Source organism: Pezoporus occidentalis, unplaced genomic scaffold (assembly GCF_034315485.1).
Source record: "Pezoporus occidentalis ecotype Australia unplaced genomic scaffold, CSIRO_AGI_Poc_V1 ctg73, whole genome shotgun sequence".
NCBI lineage: Eukaryota > Metazoa > Chordata > Aves > Psittaciformes > Psittacidae > Pezoporus > Pezoporus occidentalis.
Window position 1 is genome coordinate 1,333,607 of NW_026916082.1, and position 25,049 is coordinate 1,358,655.

The 25,049-nt window shown below is 50.6% G+C and overlaps 2 protein-coding genes across 4 annotated transcripts in view; one reads left to right on the plus strand and one right to left on the minus strand.

The window, feature by feature from the left end:
* The window catches only part of NT5C2 (5'-nucleotidase, cytosolic II), a 66,068-nt gene extending 51,940 nt beyond the window's left edge, over positions 1-14,128 (minus strand). Inside the window, exon 1 of one of the 3 annotated variants that reach the window (XM_062601878.1) lies at positions 14,006-14,128. In XM_062601878.1, coding sequence (XP_062457862.1) covers positions 14,006-14,045 — 40 coding nt within the window. In that variant the 5' untranslated portion in view covers positions 14,046-14,128. Of the gene's footprint in view, positions 1-8,452; positions 8,466-8,529; positions 8,616-14,005 lie in introns of those variants that run through there. The other 2 variants (XM_062601883.1, XM_062601879.1) reach the window with 2 other exon arrangements.
* Positions 14,044-20,590, plus strand: INA (internexin neuronal intermediate filament protein alpha). Its single transcript, XM_062601886.1, has 3 exons — positions 14,044-14,985; positions 18,487-18,611; positions 19,184-20,590. The coding sequence occupies exons 1-3, from the start codon at positions 14,044-14,046 to the stop codon at positions 19,455-19,457; spliced, it is 1,341 nt and encodes a 446-aa protein (XP_062457870.1). The 3' UTR covers positions 19,458-20,590.
* The last annotated feature ends 4,459 nt before the right edge of the window (positions 20,591-25,049 follow it).

The window sequence follows — 25,049 nt, forward strand, 5'->3', positions numbered from 1 at the left end:
GATAACCTAACTGTCTCAGCTTTATCAAGTGATACCAAAGGCCTACATTATACAGTTTTCCAACCGTATCAACTTCTTTTCTTCGGAAACTTCTTACTACCCTATCCAAGAAAAACACAAACCACTAGGTTCATCTGCGGAAAACACAGTCATCTTTCCATGGTCCCTTCAGTTCACTGTTTTTCAATATAAATCATTCCTGCTGCCAAAGGAGACCGTTCCCTCGCAGGAGCTGAGGAGGACACACATAGTGCTCTCTCTGTACTTGTAGCGGTACAGGTGGCACTCAGAAGAAACATGGATGAAGTGACAGACCTACTCCATTAGCTATGACCTGGAAGAAGCCTGAAGGGTAAGAGAACACTGATGAAAACTACGAAGGCATCATTAGCAGGTCCCTGTTACCCCAAAAACAGAGGCGAGAATTCCCAACACTTGAACCTTCCCTCTGGCCAGGAGTGGTCTCTTCAGGGAACCTCAAGTATCTTGTTGGGTGTAGACCTGAAGACATACTCAGTAGTGCAGTCAAGCTTCTGCTGCAGATTTAATGAACAGCTTGAACCCCTGGGTTCTAAAAAGCCTTTAAAATTGTTTGTCCCAAGCACAGCAGTACAACAGTCCTGACTGCCTGAGAAGGACTTCTTTTCAGCATGTTACCTGACCTACTGTAGCCACCAAAAAAAAAAAGCCTGACCACATACCCAGCCTGCACAAAGCCTCCCGTGCAGACATAGAAATGCCTCCTTCTAAATGCTTTCAAAACAGCAACTGAAAAAATCCCAGCCTGGCTCTGAGCGTCACAACATGGGCAGAGAGTTCTCTACATGTCCTAACCTTTCCAGTTATTTGTTCTTGACCCCAGCAGCACACATTGATTTATGAGGACTAAAAGTGCTTTTTATTAGTGTCTTTGTTAACATCTACTCTGTGAAGAAAAAATGAGTGGTGGATGAGTAAAACATTGTTAGCTTTTCACCATTTGTTCCCTACTGATTGCTCAAGTTTAGCAAGCAGAGTTTTTTGTTCTTGGCTCATAAAACTGCTAGTGCAATATTGCAAGAGAAGTTAAAAACATGTCAACTAAGAGGTTAAGAACCTACCTAATCTATTATCACATTAAAAAAATAGAAAAGGTTAGATGATAAATGCATTTTTAACAAAATCATAGAAAGGCTACAGCATTATTTTTCTGGATCAGAAGTGAAAATGTCCCCAAATTAGTGAAGGCTAAAGATGGGCTATTTCATGCCCCTGTCTGTGGAAGGGTGGTTGGAACTAAATGATCTTTAAGGTCCCTTCCAACGCAAACCATTCTATGACTCTATGATCTCAGATCACAGCAAGTAAAGCTCTTTCCAATTAGTATAAAGTTTGCTCATAAAATACCACATCTGCTCATGATTCCAGCAATGACAATTTTTAATATACTCTCTATAAAATCATCCCATTTCAACACCACTATAAGGAGGATACTAGTAAACACCAGAGCACATGCAAGACACATTCTGCTCAGGATGTCTGCAGTCACCGAGTGGTTAAAGGTACAGGAAAGCTAATGCCTTCTACTGGCTGAATTTGTGTTATTAACTAAAAAGGACTTAACGGATGATCATCTGGAATGCCAGTCACTAATTAGAAGTGATACTTTTGGGTACAGCAAGTATTATAAAGAATACAGAAGAGGGGGCTTGTATCTACTTTCTTGAACCGCTTACATCTTCAGGTAGCAAATGTTCATTTTTAATCAATTTTCCCTAGCAGAGCTCTATCCAGTCCCGTCAGCTGCAGCCCTGCTTTAGATTACAGATGAAAAAGGTCTGCTGACCACGTCTCCCTTCAGAGAGACCCTATCCATGTGCTTATACTTCCCTTTATGCAATGTTTCATTTCACAAAGGAAAGCCATGTAGAAATGCAGCATCCTAAAGCATCAGAAGACTCAAAACAGGCACTGCCTTGCTGACCTGCCTTAAACATCACTGGTCCAACTGATGCTTGTGACATGAAGCGGAAAATGAAATCTGACTCCTGCCTCAGTTTCCAGACAGCAGAACTAACAGATGATTTACCAGTCTGGCTTGCTTACGTTAAATTCCTCTTTCCAGCTTCACTCAGCCACTTGTATTCAATGATGGGAAAGCTACAGGAACTAATTGGAAGAGCTGTTTCCAGGGTCAGCCTCAAGCTAACTGGTGTTCAGAGCACCCGCAAGTTATATTCAATTGATCAGTGTTTTCTTTAACGAATGAACCTATCCCAACCTAAAAGCACATACAGAGAGTAACATATAAAAGTGGAAGTGAACAAGCAACGAAAAAGAAATAACTATGCAGCTATTATGGGTATCTGTTCTTAAAAGGTCTCAGCGAGTACTGCATAGGGTGTCAGAAAGGACATGATTTAACCAGCACACTCAGGACCAGATCTTGCAGCACTTTCCTGTGACTTCAAAGGCCACATATGTCTTTGCATAGACTTGAAATGGAATTGCTCTGTAATATCCAAAAAGATGCCTTGAAAAGATCAGAAAGAAACATTTGAAAGACTTTTGCCAACATGTTCAGCTCTTCCATTGGGGAAAAAAAAACCACAAGGTATCTCAGATGGAGAAAGCAAATGAAATCAACATCTAAAAATATTGTTTATTTTTAAGTGCAACTGGTTTTATTACTTAACTTCCAAAATTACCTAAGCAGCTTGCCATTTACTAGTACTTACTCTCATATGTTATTATTGGTAATTGCTGTGTTATGATTACAAAGCACTGGCATAAATCTCACTCAGCACCTCTTTGGGTTTCTGAGGGCAGAACATTCACATGCTCTTCTCTGACCCCATGTCCCTAATTATTAGCTATGCATGCCTATGTGCAACTCAACACCAACTGAATCAACCCAAACACCAGCTGAACTCAGCTGACCTAGAGATTTTCGTATGTGCTATGCTAAACCATCAGTCTGCAATCTTTCAAATTTACCTTCCTTTCTAGGTTAGCTGAGAAGCCAACTAGAAAGTTTCTCTTGTATATACACCACGGCCAGATGCACTACACATTAGATGCAAATGCCAAGAGGAGAGCAGTCCAAGGAGTAAAGTATGAGTTGATTCCCATCCACAGCTACTATCCTCCAAAGGAGATAAGGAATACTGATTCCAGCGACAGCCTGAACAGCTAAGCGCTTCCTCCTGAACCCAATGTACACAGCTGGAATACAGCTGTTGCTATCACACCAGTGCAGGCAGCAGCTGCAGCCAGGCGAAAGGCAGCAGCTCACAAAAGAAAGGGGCAACCCACCCAGAAGATCCTACAACCCAGACTTGGCCACCACGATTGCCAAAGCTGGACCACCCCGGCTGGAAAATATTTTGGGGAAGTGTACCTTCCTGAGGGTTCAGTGAGAATTTGCTTCCTGAAAATCCATCAAGAACGTATCTTAAGAGTTGTATGTATTATGGCAGTGTTCACAGGGAGAACTACAAGGCCTGGGTCAAAGCCAGCTAATCCAAAGGCCTGTTCTTAAGTAAACAGTGGAAAACCACTCTACTGCAGAGCCTCCCACAGAAACCCATACAGGAAATCTCTGTTTTACCCCTTCCTCTGAACCAATTGTGCTAAAGCAAAGTTAAATTATAATCTTGTAGTAAGTGTATATGCAAAATAATAAGTCATTGTTTGAAAATATCTGGAATGCAGCTGGGAGCTGTGAATAACTAAATTAAGTTTGCACCGCACAGTGACTTCAAGAAGCCTTTGTTTTTAAATAAATCACTTGTGGTGAAAAGAGCCAGAATGGTAGTTTTGGAGACCGCAACTGTCCTCTTATTTACAGGATGGGTACAGCACAAGCAGTACTAGGGTACATTGTTCCCACACATCTGTTTCTACTAACTTACTTCATTTTGGAACCTCTAAATCTTAAAATTACATCCTTGGGTCTTCCTTTCTTCTTCCATCCACCTACAGAAACTCTGCGCACTGTAATTTCAAAAGAGAAACCCAAAAGGTTGCTCTCAACCCAGCAGCATTTCTATAGGTATCTCACCGCTGTGACTCCTGCTCTCCACATTTAATGAGCTCACATCTTTGCAGAATTTGAAGCAGTTTCAGCTGGCATGATGCACAGGGTAAGAACCCACTTGTTTTCTTGCTTACATGTTCAGAGAAGGTAGCATGCAGATAATCACAGTGGGGTTTCCAACCTCTTCAGTTTAGTCAGAACTTCAGCTCTAACAAAACTACCATAAAAGGGTTGGCTGTGCTGCCAAATCCTACAGCAGATATTCATGGCCAGAGGATGATAACGTAAGGTCACCAGCAAGCAACAAGTTCAGCCTCTACCGCCCTGTACCAGACTTGAAAAAGTGATAGGCCTAAGAGGGCTGGCACAAAGCCATTTACTACCCCTAGGTTTGGAGACCCAACCATCCAGGAAGTAAAAGCAAATTTGCTTTTGACCTTACAGTAAGGTGCACGCATGGTCACACATTCAGGTAGTAGTTAAAATTCAACACAGACTGCTATAGGATTCTTAAACTGAATTATCTAGGCTCCCTTCTTGATCTTATGCTGTCATACAATACAGTGTCTTTTTCCTAGTACAGCTTCATACAGGCAGGTCTCCCCCCTCCTTTTTAGCCCTGCAAACACATGAGACTTCATGACTATACTTCTGCAGGCGGGTTTGGATTATCAGTTGTTTACAGTGGCTACCTTAAATATCTACGCTTTTTTTCCCAGATGTTTTTTAAGGTCTATTTACCATACATTAATTTCTATTTACTGTACGTGGTGGATTTGCTCTGTAGTTGTGTTAAGAAAGCAGACTCATGTTATACATGCTCTCTATGTGGATTACACAGTCCAAGGTTTTAGGAATCATTCCAATTAAGAAGTCATAATGATTAAAAAGCAAAATACAGCTCATTGCCATAAGTATCATAACCATGACACATAATAGTCATTACTTTAGAAGCACAAAACAGACATTTCACAATAGGAAATATTTATATGAATGTGCACTTTGAAGGTACTCAAAGAATTAAGATATGCTTCAGCACAGAATAGCCAACTTTTGAAGAATTACAGAATTGTTAGGGTTAGAAGGGACCTCTGGAGACCACCTAGTCCAACCCAGATCACAGCCATTTCAAATGTAATTTCATATTATATTTGTGCCGCTGACACTAATAAATCAAATTTACACCGCAGATGCAGTACAGACAGTAAGTGAAGAATTCCCATGCACTGACTTGGTAACATACCACATCCCAAACACACCCTGAAGAGCGAGACCACAATTCTACTCCTGGGCACATTCTGTTCAGTTTTCTGTGCTATTATTCACCCTGCCAAAAAGCCACAGCTGTTTTATATCAGGACACAGCATTTGTAAGCCACCCTGAGGTAGGGACATGGCCTAGAGCAGGCACGGTGAACTCATCCCCAGGCTGTCCTCTGCTGACATATGGTGCTGTCCTCAGTTTCCCTTGGGGTACAGCTGTAGTGCCTTACTCTCTCCATGTGTTTGCGCTGGATGGCATATGAGTATTTCTTATCCTGAGGCGATTAGTTACTGAGGTGTTCTTTCAAAGGAGTGAAGACAAGGCACGGCCCTGCCAAACAGCAAGCCAGTTCCTATGACAACTTTCCACTGCAGCCTGGCTGTAGGCCATTAATTCACCTTCCCCAGACCAAGCAGCTGGTGGTAACATTACTTTGGGCCATCACAGACCTCTGCAGGGTTTTCATTAGCGGCCAAGCAACAGCAGGTTGTGTGGTACTGAACCATTTGGATCCCACAGCACCCCCTAATTTCAAATTCCTACAAAAGAATGGGTTCACTGAGTGCAACTGCATGACCCCGCTTCTGTCTCTTGCCCACGGTTTTCAGAGCAGAGCTGCAGTCAGCTCTTCTTCCTGTACCTCCCCGCAAGTTGCTGCTTACAATTTCTGTAGGATTCAAAGGTTGCACATCACCTCAGTTCATCTGGGAGCACTGCAAACCTACTCTGCAGCCATTCCCAGATAACAGCTTATGCTGTGAGCTAATCACACATCTATCAGTTTTTAACCGGAGCATTATTTCATTAAGCTGAACTGCAAATAACAGGTATGATTTGAACCAATAAACCTATCTCCTTTTCAATAAGCATCAGTTAAAATATCTCATTTTCATAGTTTACTTCCCTTTTGCTTCCGATACAAAAATAATATACTAGTATATTTGTAAAGGAAATAAAACACTCCTTTCAATGCTTCCCAAGAGTACAACACCCGAGTGTTTGCCAGTAAACACCACACTAAGGCTTCTGTTTTTCTCAAAAACAAACATTCCCCTGGAAGTTATAAAAAAAAAGCCTAGGATAAATATTTCTAGTGGTTTTAGGGAGCATCTGTTAACTTTCAATTCAAGCTACATTAGGAATTGAACATGTCAAGGAGTAGCAATTCCATTCTATTATTATTATTATTATTATAAAAGCTGGAAATTCGCTTGGGAAAATTTCAGCCTGCATCTGATTTTTGCTGGCGTAGCCCCTAAACCCAGCGTCTAACACTAATGCTACCAATGCGCACATACTAACAGGCTGTTAATTTCAAACCTCAGCTGAAAACATTTCTCCCATTCTTACAATTTTTCTCCCCATTTATCTCTGCAATTGTGCTTCATTCAATGGAGCATTTTAAATGTAACTCAGCGGTGCATTTCGCCATACAATCTGTTTGAATGACGCTGTAGAGAGTAAAGGTTGCATTGTGCTATATAATGAAAGTACGTCTATGCTTGAACAAACTCCAACCGCTGTTAATCAAACCAGCGAGTTCCTGAACGATCTTTGGGACTCCAGACTAACGGCAATAGGTTATTTTAAACAGCAGCTCTACTCTAAAATATGTTTAGGTTGACAGGGGCTGACAAGGACTGTGAAAGACTGCCAGACCCAATCGGTTCACAAGTGAAACACCACGGTTTTTCCTCACTGCTAGAACTATACATTCAGCATGTGAACCAAAGACCAAAATGTAGCTCTGGGTTTTGTTTGATTTTCAGTAAAACCACACCGTACCTGAAAGGAGCTGAAAATCTTCTTACTTTCAATTTATTCACCAGTGACAAACAGGTATATGGATCAATACAATCTATCTCAGTCAGTGACAAGACATAATGCTAAACTGACACACAGGACAATTTGGATAGGTGAGAGACGTTTCTAAGTGACTACTAAGAAAGCATTTCACAATCTTTGAGGTTCAAACAGTAAATCTTACAAAGCTAAAACCAAAATTAAACGTTTTAAAACATGAGCGATTATGCCTTGCGAGGAACACTCTCTAGACCACGTCAAAGAGGATCCTCAGTATCCAGCTTGGCAGCCTTTAGAAACACAAGCGAGGGAACAAACTTGAGGGTTTCATAATCGCAGTGGTTCCAGGAATTTTCAAAACTGCCTGTGCTACAAGGCACAGTGCTGCCCTATTAAATCATCTCGTCTACCAGACACCAGTGTAGGTTCGTTTCCGCTATACGTTTTGCAACATTATTTCTGGCACAAAAGGAGGGGATTAAAAAGAAGCATGAGCAAAGTGTGAGCAAAGCAGTTCCGCGTTGGGGTTTTTTTATTTTATTTATTTACTTGGTGCGTCGTTCCTGGTTCAGGTTATCAGCTCAAGCCTCATACAACCGTACTGCCAAGAGCAACACAAACCAGAGCAGTGACACTGAACCCTCACCCCGATGCGAGGCTGCCCGGGAAGCGTAGTGGCTGTCTGTCCTCAGACAAGAGGATCGCCGATACCCACCAGCCCGGCCGGGGCGGCGGCTGCCCCCGGGTACGCTGCGAGCTGGAAGGCGCCGCCGGCACCCCTCCGCTCCACGTGAGACGGAAGGCAGAACCGGACACCCCGCTTACAAACACCGTCCCGGGGCTCCTTCTCCTCAGGGCGGCGGGCGAACCGCTTCCCTGCCCCGGGGCGGAAGGGCAGCTCCGAGGCGCAGCCCGGCGGCCACAGGGCAGGAGCAGCCTCTGAGGAGTCTCCCTCAGCGGCAGAAGAGGAAATGCCGCCGGCGGGAGCACCCCGGCTCCGCACGCCGCCCCTCCCTCCCCTCCTCAGCCCCGGCCAAGGCGTTGGACGGGCGGACGGACCCCGCTCCGCCTCAGGGGAGCGCGGGGTGGGGAACAAGGAACACACACAGACAGAGACACACAGACAGACACACACACAGACACACAGAGAGAGAGAGAGAGAGAGAGAGAGACACACACACACACACACACACACACACACACACAGACACACAGACACACAGACACACAGACACACAGACACACACACACACACACACACACACACACACACACACACACACACACACACACACACACACACACACACACACACACACACACACACACACACACACACACACACACGCTCCCCCCGCCTCACCCACCACCGCAACGGTCCCCGCCACGCGCCCGGCGCCGCGCGCACGCGCGCACTGCCCCCGCGCGCCCGGGCCGCTCTCACCTCCTGCCGCGCTCGCAAGAACTGCCCCGCACAACTGCCGCAGAGCCCGGCCCGCCGCACTGCGCAGGCGCGGCCGCGGCCCGCCCCGCCCGCCAGCCAGGGACCGGGGAGAGTGTGCGAGCCCGGCGCTCAGGCGCAGAGACGAGAGGGAGAGCGCGGCGGCCGTGTGCCAGCCCGCCCGACGGCCGCACACACCCTCCCTGCAGCCCAGCTACAGAGCCTGGCACGGTTCTGGGCAACGTCTATGGGGCTGAACACACGCAGCCCTGCACCCCACAGCACTGCACCTCCTGGTCCTGCAGCCCCAGCCTGCCTGAGCACTCACAGCGTGCTACAGAGGCTGAAGGAGACAGAGTTTTGGCTAAAATACCACAATTAATTAATGTTTTTTTGGGAGGGGGGCATCCGCTGCGAGGAGGGTGGTAATGGCAGGGGATTTAGGGGACAGCTGGGATCCTGCCAGCCCATCCCAAGCAAAGGTCCACTGCCACCAGTGAGGCCTACGGCAATCACAGCTGCGGACACGGCAGTCCAAGCTGGAAAGGCTCTGGGGCTTGTTGTGTGGAGCAAAAGCTATCCATTGGTTCAGTGCCAGTTGTACCACACTGGGCCAGCACCAGCCCAAAAAGTCCCAGGCAAAAAAAACCCAACAACTCACTGGCAAAACAAGCTGCCCTTTTACTGTCTGGTTTTGCTCACTCTGGGGGCCCGGAAAAGGCCTCAGCCCCAGGGGTCCTGGCCACCTCAGAGTGGTCCCCACCGGTTGACAGTGGTGACGGCAGCCATTCACTTGCCCCAGCTCGTCCTGGGCCCTCACTGCTCTGCTAAACCCCCAGCACCCAGGGGGTCCCGTCTCCCTTCCCATGCCTCAGTGGTGGCTGGAAGATGGGAATGCCTCCCCTCCTCCAGCAGCAGCTTTTCTAGCCCCGCCATCATGGTGCTTCCTTTATCTCCCCAAGGACACTTCCTTCAGCTTTCCCCATCTCCCTTTGCTCTACTCCAGGAGATAAGGCACTGCCACTGCCCTCCATGCACGGGGACACGCCGCAGGGCAAGGTTTTGCTGACTTAGGGATAGCTGGCCCATCATGGCTCTATGGGCTCTGTGAGCCTTGCTCCATTGGCTCACTGAAGGAAAGCACCCAACAGCACCAGCATTTAATAGATGCAGTTAGTTCCGGGTAAAACAAATCCTGTTTTGGGCACCAAGGCCGCACTGGGGCAATGTTACCCACCCAGGAAGCTCAGCCTGCACTTCCCAATGCTACTGAGACATCTCATGGCACCTGGACCAGGTATTTAAGCAAGAGGTTTCACTTGGACATGTGTCCACCTGTATTTGGAAGCTCACAACAGGAACTCATTTCCATGTATCCTCATGGTGGGGACCATCCTGGAGTGTGTCTGTCTGTGTGTATGTCTGCATAGCTTTCCAATACATAACCCCAGAAGATGCACTGAAGCCATCAAGATGACTAAAAGTATTAAACAAACAAAAATCCTTCAGTGTAGGAAAGAGACTAAGGCAGGTAAGGCAAAGTCTGCAAAATCCTGCACAGGATGGGGGGGGTGGGTGGGCAGGAACCATGTCTCAGCTCTTCCACTGTGTCCCCAAAGCCAGGGGCATGGCATGAATTCAGCTGGCAGTGACTCCGAAGTGCGAAGAAAGATGACGGTTTTTCATATGGCACATTATCAAACAGTGGATTACACAGCATGGTGGCATCCAGGATGTGAGCTTGCACTGATTAGATAAGGGCCAGCAAATACAGGGATATGACTGCTGCCTTGGGAGCTCTGGAGCTGCAGGCAACCTGAACCAGGGAACCAGGGAAGCATATATCTGCTGCTGTCAGAAACAAACATCTGAGTTAGAGGTACCCAGTGCAGACAATTTCCTATTTTTGATAGTGGTTTTGTGCGCATGCAATTCAACAAACACAACCTTCTTTCTTCTAGACGTGCATATACATCTAGATACACATATACATGTTTTCTCCTTGATTTTGCTGCCCCTACCCACAGAGCTGTCCCTCCCACAGGGGATCAGACCTGCCTGCGCCACAGGAGATCTGGGAGCAGCCTCCCAGGAGACACTTGGGTCTGCTTTGTCCCACCACCAGGAAGCATTTCCCTCTCACGCAGCTGCTGCAGTGAAGCTGGGTAGTGAAACACCTTCGCAGAGCATTAGTTTAATGGACTGTGCTGGAAATCAGCCGGAAGGTATGTGTCCCATTGCTGTGTGTGCACAGCTCAGAGGACAGGTTCTTCCTCTGAAGCAGAAGCCTGGGCAGATTGCAGCTTGGGAGATAAATCGTTTGATGAGCCCCCTCAGCAGACGGCTGCTTTAAGGACTCCTTATGCTGTCTCAAATGCAAGACCTGATTTTTGAAGCAACTGGGAGGTATGGAATGGTCCTGAGCAATTTAATCCTGGGTTTCAGTAGTATACAGTTCTTAGCTATGGGACTTTTTCTGTTTTTCTGTCTGTTTTCTAGCCTTATAAAGTTCCTCCTGATGCCATGTTTGTGTGCCCCAACAGAGATCCATATGTTACTCAGGCATCAAGGTTTTCTGAGGCTGAACACAGCCCAGGCACTGCCCCGGTTTTAATTTGTGCCCACTTCCACCTTGTCATCTCATTTCAGGGCTGACATGTTGGCATTCAGCTTGTCTCCAGCCTCTGGCAAGAGGACAGGACATGGCCATGCTTCAGCTCTCCCTCTCACTGTGAGGGCTTTACATCTCCCAGGTTTGTTGGCCAAGTCAGCCGCTGAGAGCAGGGTCAGGGGTTCAGGGGGCTCACAGAAGAATCTCAGTTGGGTGCCAGCCACCTGGATTAGGGTCCTGCTACAGCTGCCTGGAACACGGGAGCACCCCCAGAACTGGCAGCTCGTGCTGAGTGGATCCTAAGGTCTCAGCCACCGTTTGCTTCTCTGAAAGAAGCAACCTTACAGCGAGCTGGAGCTGCACCCTTGTTCTGCAGGACAGCAGTGCTTATCATCATTTACTAGATCCAACTACTTCAACTCATTCAGCTACAAGTTCCCAGTAGTCACACTAGCAACTGGCTCAGGTCCCACCTGCTTAATGCAGTCTCCTGTCTGTGTAGAAAGACCCCAGAGCATCCCAACCCACTGGAGGCAACGGGTCTTTACCCATGGGTCAATCCTAGGGTCTTTACCCATGGACATCAGCAGTCCCTGCAGAGACGCTTGCATTTCTTCTACTGGAGGAGACTGTAGCACTCCTGACTTTGCTGTTAGACTAAATAGGTATGGCAGTGCTAAAACAGCACAAGTGAGGAGGCCAGGATAAGCTGCACTCCACTTTTCCAAGACAAAAGAAAACTACAGAAGCCTCTATCATCAGTAATAAGCAACAGAGCAAAGTCATCAAAACAATGCTACACACATACTTAAGCACAGATGAAAACTTCTCAGTTATCTGATCAGTTATTCCCAGCAGCAGAAACCTGACTTAGGATATTGTAATACAAAGCAGCAGATGTGAGGAAGTGGTAAAACACAATTGTGGGTGAAGAGTATGTGAAAGACCTAAAAAAACCCCACCCAGACGAAGTAGGGGATTTCTGCAGCAGCAGTGTGAGCCAGACATCCTGGGCCAGGCATCACACTCCAGGGCCAGGGCACTAGCAGTTCCCAGCCCTGCCCTGCAGCCGAAACATAAGCTACTCAGACAATCCAAGTCTTGCAGCCTCACTGTCGCTGACCTAAAATGGGCTTCAAGAAAACTGGGTCCTTCCAGGAAAACTGCCTGTGCGCAGATTTGAGTCCTGGAAAAGTGAGGCACAAGGCAGATCTGTTGCCTTGTGTCTTTCTCCTGTCTCTTTCCTTTGTCTCCACTGGCTGATGCTCATTCCTCCTATGCCCTATGGGATGGATGTATCGGGCTAAGGTGAGCTATATACATGTGTGTGTTGATCCTGTAGCCAATCCCTGACTGCAGGCTTAAGAGCAGCCTGCTCCCACAGCTGGGCAGTGCTTTGCCTTGGGCTGGGCTCACCTCCCTCCCAAGTGAAAGGGGTGTTTTCCCCACGGGGCTTCTGCCCTAGGCAATGCCCTCATAGGCATGGCTTTAGGAACATGGGACTCTAGCCACTGTTAGGAATTAACTTCTGATCCCAAGGAGATGGGAATCCCAGAATCATCCCTCCCCATTTGGCTGGTCCTTTCCAAACAACAACAGCTCTTTTGGAAGTTATTGCTCTAACCAGTGCCAGCCCTGGCTTTCTTGTTCTCCACTGTCATCTCCTTCATGCTGTCCCTGAATCACCTGTAAGGAGAAACTGGGGCAAGTAGAAGAACTGGGCATTAGCACAAAGCTCAGTGGCACAGACATGTATAGCAGGAGACAGGATACGGTTGCACATCTCACCACATTCCTCACACCTGGCTCACAGTTATTTTAAGCTGCTTTTTCCACCTCACAGCTACGTTTTGTGCTGCTGCTCCTAGAGATCAGACACGTACCACAGGTCTCTTGGCAGGTCCTGCATTGGAATGCTGTGCTCCTGGGCACGGTACTTGGCCGTAGTGGTGTGGGGTGATGATATACTCCTTCCCATCAGCTCTGCAGCCCAGCAAACCCCTGCCAGTGGAAGGCTCAGGCTCTTTCAGTTCTCAGCAAACAACCTGAAGGCAAAATCCTCCCTTGCTTGTCCCCTGCAGCATGGCTGGACAGAGGATGAGTCGCTGTCCCCACCTCTGCACTCCCCCTGCACCCAAACTGCCCCCAGCTCCATCCTGCAGAGACCCCACAGGGAGGAGAGGGGCTGGGGGGACCAACCCCCCAGGACACCTTCACCCTAGGCACAGGCACACAGAATGGGCTCCCTTGAGGGAACAGCTGGGGATACCCCAGCAGGAGTGATCTCTGTGCATATGCCTGTGTGCCTGCCTGACTCTGCCTCTCCACCTGCCCATTCGTGCCTGCTTCCTTCTGTGTTTCTGCTTCTCCTTGCCTGTGCATCTGCGTGTGCATCTGTGTGTGTCTCTGCACGTCTGCTTGTCTCTCTGTCCGTCTGGCTCTGAGCATGTCTATGTATGTGTCTCACTGTGAATGTGCTTGTCCCTTCCCGCGTGCCTGCCCGTCCGTCTGTCCCTTTGTGTGTGTGTGTGACCTTGTCCATCTTCCCGTGCCTGTTTGTGTGCTCTTTATGCGTCCGTCTGTCCGTCCATCCCCACACACGTACATCCTCACACACACACACACCCCCCCCCGCCGCCACAGCCCTTCAGCACCTCGGAGCACGGACAGCTCCCTCAGCCTCCTCCGGCGGCGGCCCCGGGGCCGCTCCGCGCACCGCACCGCACCGCGCACCGAGCATCGTACCGCAACATCCCCCCACCGGAGCGCCCCGCACCGCGCACCGAGCATCGTACCGCAACATCCCCCCACCGGAGCGCCCCGCCCCGCGCCCCTCTCCGCACCGCATCCCGCCCCGCCCCGCCGTACTTAAGCACCGCCGCAGCCGCCGGTCCTGCTCCGCCGCCATGAGCTACAGCGCGGAGCCGGCGGCTCTGGCCGCCTCCTACCGCCACCTCTTCGCTGAGGCCCCGCGGCGCTCCGAGGGGTCTGCGGGCCTGCGGGCGCGCCCGGGCGCGGAGCCGGGGCCGGGCCGGGAGCGCAGCGCTGAGCCGCGTCTGGTGCGGGATAGCGAAAAGGCGCAGCTTCAGGGCCTGAACGAGCGCTTCGCCGGCTACATCGAGCGGGTGCGGGCGCTGGAGGAGCGGAACCGGGCGCTGGCGGCGGAGCTGGCGGCGCTGCGGCAGCGGTCTGCAGAGCCGCGCCGGCTGGGCCAGCTGCTGGGCGGGGAGCTGCGCGCCCTGCGCGCCCGGCTGGAGGAGGCGCACGGTGAGCGGGCGCAGGCGGCGCTGGAGCGGGCGCGCCTGGCCGAGGAGACGCAGAGGCTAAGGGCGCGCTGCGAGGAGGAGGCGCGGGGCCGCGCCGAGGCGGAGCAGGCGCTGCGCTCCCGGCAGCAGGCGGCCGAGGGGGCCACCCGCGCTCGCAACGACCTGGAGCGGCGTGCGGCGGCGCTGCGGGAGGAGCTGGCGGCGCTGCGCAGCGCACACGCCGAGCAGCTGGCGCAGCTGGGGGCCGCGCTCCGCGCCGCCTCTCAACCGGCACCGGCCCCCTCGGTGCGGCCCGACCTGGCTGCGGCGCTGCGGGAGCTGCGCGCCCAGTACGAGGCGCTGGCGGCCCGCAACCTGCAGGCGGCCGAGGACTGGTACCGCACCCGCTGCGCCCGCCTGCATGAGCGCGCGGCCCGCAGCCAGGAGGCCGTGCGTGCCAGCCGCCGGGAGGCCGGCGAGTGCCGCCGTCAGCTTCAGGCCCGCCTGGCGGAGATGGAGAGCCTGCGCGGAGCCCACCAGTCCCTGGAGAGGCAGCTGCAGGAGCTGGAGGAGCGGCACAGCGCCGAGGCCGCCGGCCTGCAGGTGAGCTGGGCGGCGCCGGGATCCGACACCGTTCCTTCCCCGCGCAGGGTGCCCGGGTAAGCTCCGCCTCGGTGCTCGGTACTGTGCTGCACTGGGCATCCCCTTCCCGTGCAACCTGCCCCAGCGGTCAGCACCTCCATCCCAGTAAACTCCCCTAGCGCTGTGCAGCACCGAGCACCCAGCGTTCCCCCTGCTCTGCTCCTGTTCAGCGCTGAGCATCTCCCACTGCAAGCACACTTCTGCAGTGCAGCCCAGTCCTCTGCAGCCGCCCTCCCGCAGCGCTGGGCACTCCGGCCCGGTGCAGTGTCCCGTCCGTGTCCCCCCCCCGCATCGTGCAGCTACCAGAGCCTCTGTATCCCGTGCTGTGCTGTATGCACGCAACACCGCTCTCCCCCTCCACACACCAGCGCTGTGCAGCACCAACCTCCCCCCCCATGCAGGAGCAGTGCCCGTGCAGCACTGCAGCTTGCCCCCCACCCTGGCATACGGCCTCTCTGCCCTGAACGACTAATCCAGCCTCACCAGGGCATTGCCTCCACCCTTTACCCATAGGCAGAACCCCAGAGAGCAGGTTCTGGGGGCATACGAAGGGCCAGGACACTCCGTTCACCACCACCTTCGCACAGGGAATGGCAGTGCTGTTTGGGGCATCATCCCATCCTTGCCCTGTGCCTTGAGGGTCATCTCCAAAATTGCCCGCACATTTCCTGTTGCTGTGAGTAGTTCCTCGAAGGTGTCTGCCCAGGCTTGGCCCCTCGCCCTGTGCCTGTCTCCTGGCACCTACACTGCAGAAACTGAAGCTCTGCAAACGGTCAAGCTGGATTTGCAGCCAGATCCCAGCATCTCTTATGTCTGTATGCCACTCACAAGGGGCAGACATTGAGCAGTCCACGTCTCTTATTCCATTGCTGCAGTATTACATTTTCTTGTTACAGGGAAATGTTCATGATTTATAATAAAATAGATTACATGCCTATTATTCTATTACATGGCTATTAAATGATCTGTGCTTTCTAAATGAAGTCATTTCCTTCTAAATACCAAAAAAAAAACCCCACCTTACATCATACCTGAAAGACATTATTTCTCATCCAAGTAATGCCTTGTCATTTTCAAGGCCAAATTTTGCTGGCCTCTCTAGAACTCATGACTCTAGTTCCAAGCTGCTTGCAAAAGTCCTGAATAGTTGAGGTCTTCTTCAGCAAATATTGTGAAAATAGGGAATATCTATTTCCTGTCATGGATGAAAGGATTATGCACAGTAATCTTCTTAAATAGTCTTGATGCCATGTGAAAAGGGATTTCAGGAACAACCTATGAATTGAGGGGGAACAAAAAATGCAACTGAATTAAATGGCCTTGTAATTGAAATTGTTTTAGTGATAGCACAGCAGTGTTTTCCCACATGACCCTCAGCAACTGCTTTAAGTGTGGCAATACATAGGAGCCTTTTAAGCAATGTGCATGTGTAGCAGCACATAATGGCTGCAACCAGTGGAAATGGATGGAATACTCTTAAAAGGGAACATTCCTATTGTTTGAGCTTTTGAAATGTTCCTATAGACTGCTAAATCAGGGGCATGTCTTGATATCTGTAGGCTATCCAGTCAAATCTGGAGCAATATATGAGAGTTTTCCATTAGGGGACAGGTTTGCAGTGGTGTGGGGAGGGGTTATTCTACCAGCTGGTAAAGCTGGGGTGTGGAACGTAGGTACATGCACGGTACCAAGGATAACCCATTTTTAAAGAGCATTTTGTTCATGCGAATGAAGGGGGCTGAGGGCACATATGGTCAGAGAGCAAGAGTGGGGCTGTCCAATGACAGGGTCATCCCGAGTCCCTCCCTCCTGTCATGGCTCGGTGCAACTGCAGTCTGGCTGCATTGGAGCAGAGATTTTAATCTGCACTGCAGCAGCAGCCATGCATGTCCTGGGTGCAGCCATGCATGTCCTTTTCAGGTGATGCCCCAATGGCCTCCTTGAACTGTTTCCCACTGCTCAGTCCTTCCTCAGAGGCACAGCTCCATGCAGCTCCATGGTCAGGCAGCACTGCTCAAGGCAGAGACCCCAAGGATGGCTGGTAAATGTCTGACAGGGCAGGATGTATCCAGCTAACTTGACTGAGGTGCCCCATGCCACATTCAGGAAGAGCTGCCAATGCTGCTCTGGGGCCCAGATGAGGCTTGCTGCACCAGGCTCAGCACAGCTCTCTGCTCCTTGGGCAGCTTCACTGTCATGGCTGTCTCTGGACTGAGCACAAGGAAGGTTATGCAGGACACAAAGGAGGGGACAGGATGGGAATGAGGAGAGGGACAAGATGGGGATAAGGACAGTGACAGGATAAGGATACAAAAGGATGGGGATGAGGACAGGGCCAGGATGGAGATGATGTGGCAGGATAAAGCTTGTTCACTGGGACAGAGAAGCTGGAAGCTCCGAGGCCTGGCTGTGGGAGGGGGTGTGGGAGAGAAGATGTTGGCAGTGGCCATTGCAGGGCTTTGCAGGCAGGGCTGCAAACTGCTTACTCATTCCTGCTCCAAATCATGCTCCTCCAGTGGCACAGTTGGGTGGCTGGCAGTGGGAAATCATCTGATTGAGATGATGTTCCCTATAGGAACAGGTTTCGCTGCTTTCAGGCTGCTGCTTAGATACCTGTGGGAGAGAACCAGATTGCTTGTTTTCTGACCAAAAATAGAACAAAAAGATTAGTCCCCTTTGTTAGCAGATCTGACTTTGGACTTATGCACATCACAGGTAGAACAGGATGTAGCAGCTATGGCATGGCAAAGCTGATGGAAAGGATGCTGGAAGGACGTTGTCCAGCTGAGCTCTTGCAGAGCAGGCCTCTGACTCTGGAACCCCCAAATCCCTGCATCTGGAGCCCCGCACCCTCGGGCTCTGAGGCATCTTCCTGGGAAGGTGTCAGACTACCCCTCCTGGAACCAGCTCTTCCCTCGTGCCCTGGCAGCACTATCTCTCCTTCCACCACCTGAACACATCCCAGTCTTTCTTAAACACCCCCAAAACCACGCTGCAGCCCTTTTCCTGGCAACCTCTCTACCCATGGGCTTATGCAGTGCTGGAGGCTCCCATGTGTCCTGCTTTGATGATGCTTAAGCCGAAAACTTCTCATTCCTCCCCAGCAGTTCTTCCCTTCCCTCTATAGCAGCCTGCCTCGTCCCTGCAGGACTGGGGGCTCCGCCACCATGTGCTGTTTGCTCCCTCCATCTCAAAGCCCGTGCTGCAGATGGGAAACTACTTAAGTCCATCAATGTTTAAAGCCTTCCCCTGCAGCACATACTCACAAGCCATGCCCAATGCATTGCCTACTACTCTATCTCTGTTAGCACGAAATTTCATGGCCTGAAGGTCCTAGTGGGATGTGCCATCATGGACCAACTGCCCATTGCAGCTTCCCTGTCTCTGCAACGGGCAGAGCAGAAAACCTGTGGGAGAGGTCCCCGCTCCAAAACACAGCCCTGAATGCCATTGCCTTTGCAGGACACCATTGGGCAGCTGGAGGATGACCTGCGAAACACCAAAAATGAGATGGCTCGGCACTTGAGGGAGTACCAAGACCTGCTTAACGTCAAGATGGCCCTGGATATTGAGATAGCTGCCTACAGGTAAGGCTGCTCTGACCCTGCTCTGCTTGGTGACCTCCCAAGCCCAATCCCCTGACCCCACCAGGCTCGGGTATTTTCAAGGACCCAGTAAAGTAGCTGGGAACACACTCAAGAAGATACACCATTGTGTTGCTCATCTTCCCTGCCTGGGGAGCAGCCATGGCTCTTTGGCATGCCTTGATCTAGCAGACATGAACCATGTCCCTCAGTCACCCCATAAGCGGCTGCTTTTAATGGGGTTGGAAATTTCCCTCTCTTGCAAAGTCAAAGTAGATGCAAAAGGCAGAGTCCCTCTGGTTTGTGATTTTATTTTCCTGGCATTTCTGGATGGGGAGGAGGGAAATGGTCTCATGTACCCCATATTGAAAATGCTCCAAAAATTATTCACCAAAGCATATTATTTTAAACCAGTTGCATGGCACAGCATGACCCAAGCCAGTGTCCACTGCAGGCTGGTGTGATGGCCTGGAGTGCTTGGACTTGCTCGCAGGTCACAGCATGCCCCCAGGCTTTGCAGATATTTCATGTAAGATATTCTAAGACTAACCTCTTCCCTTATGATGTACTTGCAGGAAGCTGCTGGAGGGAGAGGAGAATCTCTTCAGCATGGGAAGTGTCGGCCTTTCAGAGCTCAATCCTCTCCCCAATCCCACTTACTCCTTCCAGCCAAGAGGCTTTAGCTCTTCTACTCTGTCCTTCACAGAGGACAAGCAAGGAGAGGTTATTAAAGTGACCTCTAAAATATCATCCAGCAGGGCTGAGATGATTGAGGGGACCATAACCTCTGCCAAGAAAAGAGGGAGATTAAACCTGCACGAAGGAATCATTGCAAATGCAAAGATGTAACTGTAAGGACCCCGTCCATTTTGCATTTGAGGGGGAACAGTCTCCACTTGGCCTTTAAATTGCCTCTCTGGGCACACAGCTGTGCTGGGCTTGCAGGAAGCCTCCTGGTGTTCTCTGGACACTGTCCTGGGGCTGGCTTCCTTGTGAGTCCTGCCATGCAGAGGCCGGGCTTGGCACATTGCTCCCTTTTAAATGGGGTGGAGGCACGGGCAGGTAGCTAGATGCATGTTGGTCGTTGTTGTGGTGGCACAGTGGACTCATAGCAGCACAGTGGACTTGTAGCACCCACCATCCCCCCTCTCTCTCTCTCCCTCCTCCCACAGCATGCCAGAGGGAGCCAGCTCTCTGGGAAGGGGGAGGCAAGGGAAACAACATGTTTACTGTAACTAGTTTCAAGGCTACAGCCCTTCATCTACTATCCAAACCCACTTATACCTGAACTCTCCCCCATTCCTCAAGCCACAGCCGTCCACTTTTAATCCCAGAAGCACAGAGATAGCTGTACTGGACTGTAACCACACCTGACACCTGGTCTATGAGCCACTTATGTTTTCAACTATAAGGAATATTCATTTTATTTCATCCTGACAACTCCATCTGGTTTTGGGCAGTGTTAATGCAGGCAGGCATGTGGGGTTTGCTAGCAGCAGAAGCAGAGCAGGGATGAGACGCAGGTACCACAATGGTGTGGAGAGCAGCACCTCATGTGCTGTCACTGGCTCTGAAATGTCGGGGTCTGCAGAGCCCCTCGTTTGGCTGCACAGTTGGCAGATGAAACCCCTGCACTCCATGAGCACTGTGCCCCTGCCAGTGCTGGGAAGCTGCAGGACTCCTAAGCACCAGCCCACAAAGCATCCTTGTCTCTGCTCTAACTGTTCCAATGTGCCAAATTTGATGTAGGATTTACAACCATAGGTTTCTTTCAATGCCTTAAAATTTGCCAATGATCGCTTTTGCAAGAGCTGGAGACTCTGCGTGTGTTGTGTGCCAGTGCCCTGGCAAGGTCATCATCACGAGATGGTGGTGCCAGAGTCGTTTCTGGAACCAGCAAATCGTTTGCTCGCACTCTTTCCTCTTCTGTTGTAAGGCACAAGATAATAATTAAAAAGAAAGAAATAGTTATGTGGATCAAACCGAGCTGTTTTGTCTTCTTTGCTGCTGCTTTGCCTCAGGAACAGACTTTGGTGTCTGGCCTGCAGCTGGTTCGGTCTCCAGCAGCCCCTTTAGGCCCCCACAAAGAGCTGGTGCAGTGGCCAAACTCCACTGCTGGGGCTGCAGGGCAAGGCTGGTCCCACCTATGCCAGTGGGGCCTCTCAGGCACCCGGAGGTGCCTGTTGCAGCAGCCCTTCATTGCAGACAGTTCATGGCTGGCTGGCTGAGGGAACAAGGTGTCCCATGGCGGAGTCCACCCTCACTTCCCCAGAAAATCTGCTCTGATGGTTTCATTTGCATCACCCCCCTGCCAGTTCTGTCCCAAGGTACCTGCCATTTCTCTGCTCTGCCTGCAGGGGTTAAAAACAGCGCCTTTGCCTTCGTTAAGTAAAGACAGAGTGATTTACACAACAGCAGATGGAAGAAGTGAGGGTGAGGGTGCACCCACCCCCCAGTAAACACAGCAGACAAAGGTGCCCACAGAGCTGGTGTGACCAGCGGTGGCTTCTATTTGGATGATACTCATACTCTGCCTGAGATTTACCTGTAAAGGAGCACACGAAGGGCAATAGAAAGAGCATGGGTGCTGTCCTATTGCCTTCCCATTCCTAGCTTGTCACACCACGTCACAGCAATCTGCCCCAGGGTCATGGTCTGATGGTCACTGGCTTCTCCACTACCGCTGCAGGCCAGGAGCCACTTCCCTTGACCCTGCCACACTGATAACCTCGGGGATGATGCCCCGGTGAGGCCACTCACAGTAGGGTGACACAGCCCCAGGGAGAGCAGCCCTGTAAAGCAAGGGGCACCTTTCAGAGGCAGGGAAGGGGGCTCAGGGCATAGCTTGGGCAGCACATCCCATCAGCAGCCTCCAGCAGAACAGCACAGAGCAACCCAGGGCACCCAGGCAAAGCTTGGAGGGGGCAGCACCTGCAGAGTTAAGTCCAGGGCACTAGTACATAAAGCAAGGACCAACCAACCTCCAAATGTCTCCTGGCTCAGCTGTGAGATAGGAAATGCAAACACACAGCATTTCTCTCACAACACAGGAGGAACAAAAGGCAGATGTGACTGCACAGCTAATGTAATATATTCTGAACCTCAGATACCCTCCAGTGCTGCTTTGTTTCTGTCCTTTGAGTATAAGCAGCCTGACCTGTCCTTTATACACGCAGCACAAGCCTCTGCAAGCATTCCTGCTTGCTCAGCTGGCTGGATGCTAGCAATGAAGCTGGGAATTTTACTTTGGTGATACCAGTGTGGAGGGGCTGCAGTCATGGGGGAGGCCAAAGGAGCTGCAGGAAAGACAAAACACTGTTTTGAAGAACAGCTGCTTTGCAAGGGCCAGCTTGAGATTTCCTGTGTTTCTGGAGCTCTGCAACATTATGATACTGTCTCATGGTGCTAAGCTTCAGAGGTGTTAGAGGGGCAGCAGGCAGGGAGAGGATGGGGACATTTAGGACACACCAGAAAGGACCAGGCTGGATTTTGGATTACATTCTGGCTTTGACAGCTCCTCTGCTGGGCTCTGTTCCTGTGATCTTACAGGATCTGAGGTGCCAAGATTTAACTGGCCTGACAGCAGCAAGTAACTACCCCATCCCGCAGATGCCCCCCCAGGACAGGGTGAGCAAGAGCCCTGGCAGGATAGGGACACACTGCTTTCCTGAAGGACACAGCCCAACCAGAGATGCTGTGCGGCAAGGGAAAAGCTCCCAGGGAGGCAGGGCTGGCCCCAGCTCTGCAGCAGCCTCTCAGCTACCTGTGTCCAGCCTCTGGCTGCAATGCCTGTGCTGAGGGAACCCAGCATCCCACTGCAGATGCAGCCCCTTCTTGAGACAGGCATTTCCTAGGCCTCAGCCCATTTTGGTTGCAGGATGGGAAAAGGGACTGCATAATGCTCACCTGAGACACGCTGAGCCCCAGCTGCCCAATTCCTGTCTTCTGCTGTTGGGTGGGAAGACCGAGCTCCTGATTGGAGACATGGTGATGTGTGGCCCCTTCTTACCCTAAGGGAGGCCCGTGCCCACACTCTCCTCATCTTTAGGAGAACAATGAATACAGGGGGACAAGTCCAACTCAGTGTGCTGCCAACACTGAACTCCAGCAAACTCCATCCAGACTTCCTTTTCTATTGCTGTCTTCTCCATGTGACTCCTTTCACCTGCGTGCTTACACACACCACAAGGCTCTTAAAGTGAAGCACTAAGCGGAAACAGCAATAACCCCTCCTTTGTGGTCCCATTTTTCTTACTGGGTTGAACACCAAGGTTGCCAGGGGAATGCAGTGAGTCAGACTGCAGCTGGTTAAAGATTTATATCTCTGCAGAACCTTGACCTCTGGGAAAAGGCAGCTGTGAACACAGACTATACCATCAGCCCAGGAAGCGGCAGAGAGTGGCACTGGAATGGGTTGCCCAGGGAAGTTGTGAATGCTCCATCCCTGGGGGTGTTCAAGGCCAGGTTGGACAGAGCCCTGGGTGACATGGTTTAGGGGGAGGTGTCCCTGCCCATGGCAGGGGGGTTGGAACTTGATGATCTTAAGGTCCTTTGATGATGCTATGATTTCTCCAGGATGCGCAGTCTTCACCTTATGCTAGGGAGAATTCCAGACTCTACCCAGGGTACAAATTCCCATCACAGGGCTGGCTGGTTGTTTTTTTCCCCTGCATGGAGATCCTGGCTCATGCACATGCTGCTGTGCTGTGGGGCTGCCTGGCTCTCCTCATTTTGTTGTCACACTGGTGAAGTGGGACAGTCTGTGCAGCCTGGCACGTTACCTGGGGCAGGCCTACGTTATGGTCCTGCTGTTCCACTGATGGAAAAGCTTTATTCCCATTGTGATCCTGGAACCAAGGGTCCTTCAGCTCTGCTTGAGGTTCCTGCAACAACTGTGCTCAGATATACAGCTCCTTAAAAAACAGAGAATCGCTGCACACAGAGAAGTTTTGCTAATGACCCTTGTTCAGATGCTGGAAGTCATTACAGAGTAAGCCAAAGGAAAAAAAAAAAAGCAAACATTTTTCCATTGGCAAGAATGCAAACATTCCCTTTTCCAGACTGAGGAAGAGCCCTGTCATCAGCAAGAAGGAATCAATAGGCAATTCAGAGCAAAGTCTCTTCCAGTACCTTTGGCTGGATTCATCCAACTCGCTCCTTGCCAGCTCTTAGCACAGAGACCTCCGCAGGGAAAAGAGCTTCTTCCCCAGTGAGTGACCACGCAGAGCCCTTAACGCCAGCAGCCAGACAAATACGCCTGGATGAATGTCCACATCAGTGGGGTCTGACACTTTAAAGCAAACTTATTAATATCCAAACAGCACGAGCAATCCCAGCTCATTCATAAAAGTCTTCACAGGCGTATGGCAGTGGGGGTCACTTGGCAAATGCTGTGTAACATGCAAAGAGGGCACTGCTTGGTGTAGAGTGAGAGAACACTCATTGACCCTGTTCTGTCCCAGCAGATTCCAGCTGAGCCAGAAGGGTTGCAGAGCTGGGGTCTGCATTATGGATGGGAACGCAGGGATGCACTACTAAGGCTTGTGCAGGGGCCTTCACTGAGACACAGCGAAACCAGAGAGGAACCCACAGCTCTGGGACAATTATATCCCTGGTGAAACAGGACGTACTGCAAAGACATTCTGCTGCACAGAACTGACCCCTCTGGTGGTGCTCAGATGCGTCCACTGTAACATGAAGATGGAGCAGTGTTCATACTAAACACAGACACACCTACTTGGAAGGGAAACATCCAGAAAATTCCAGGCTGTAATTCCAGAGCCCCAGGCACACATCCACTTGCTGCTTGTAAATGGGAGCAAAGCTCTTGGGGTACTGTGAACATCAGTTCTGAAACAAGAGGCACCAGAGTCGTTTCCCACTGCAGCAAGGCCACCTCAGCTCCTTTGCCTTTGAATAGAGACAGCTGCTGGCTGCCAGCATCCCAGAGAATACAGCATACTCAAGCTCCTGGGTCCCTATGCCCAGAGCAGCCTTGCAAATGCTCCAACACACACATAGGCATTCTTGGAGATGGTATACATGCACTGACCGAGTGTGGTCTGCAAGAACAAGCTGTTTGGAGATATTTGGAAAAGCTGAGGTCAGACTGAAAAACACATTTTGCACTGAGGCTTAGAACATCATTAAGTTTAGTTAATTTTCAACAGAAATGCAAAATACCCCTCCAAGCCCTATAGACACAAGGCAGCTCATTAGCAAATTCCTAGTCTAGTAAAGTGGCCCAAGAGCTGTATGAGTAAGAATGCCTGGCAATGCTTGAAGCAATCAAAAATGTTTCAGCAAGCCAAAATATTCAGGCTAGATTATTAAGGAAGCAAGGATTATAGGATCATACTGTGACTGAATGTCCTCTTGCCCTCCTAAATCCTTCCCCAGTCATACTCATCAGCTTAACTTCAGCCATATTTGAGAGCTGAA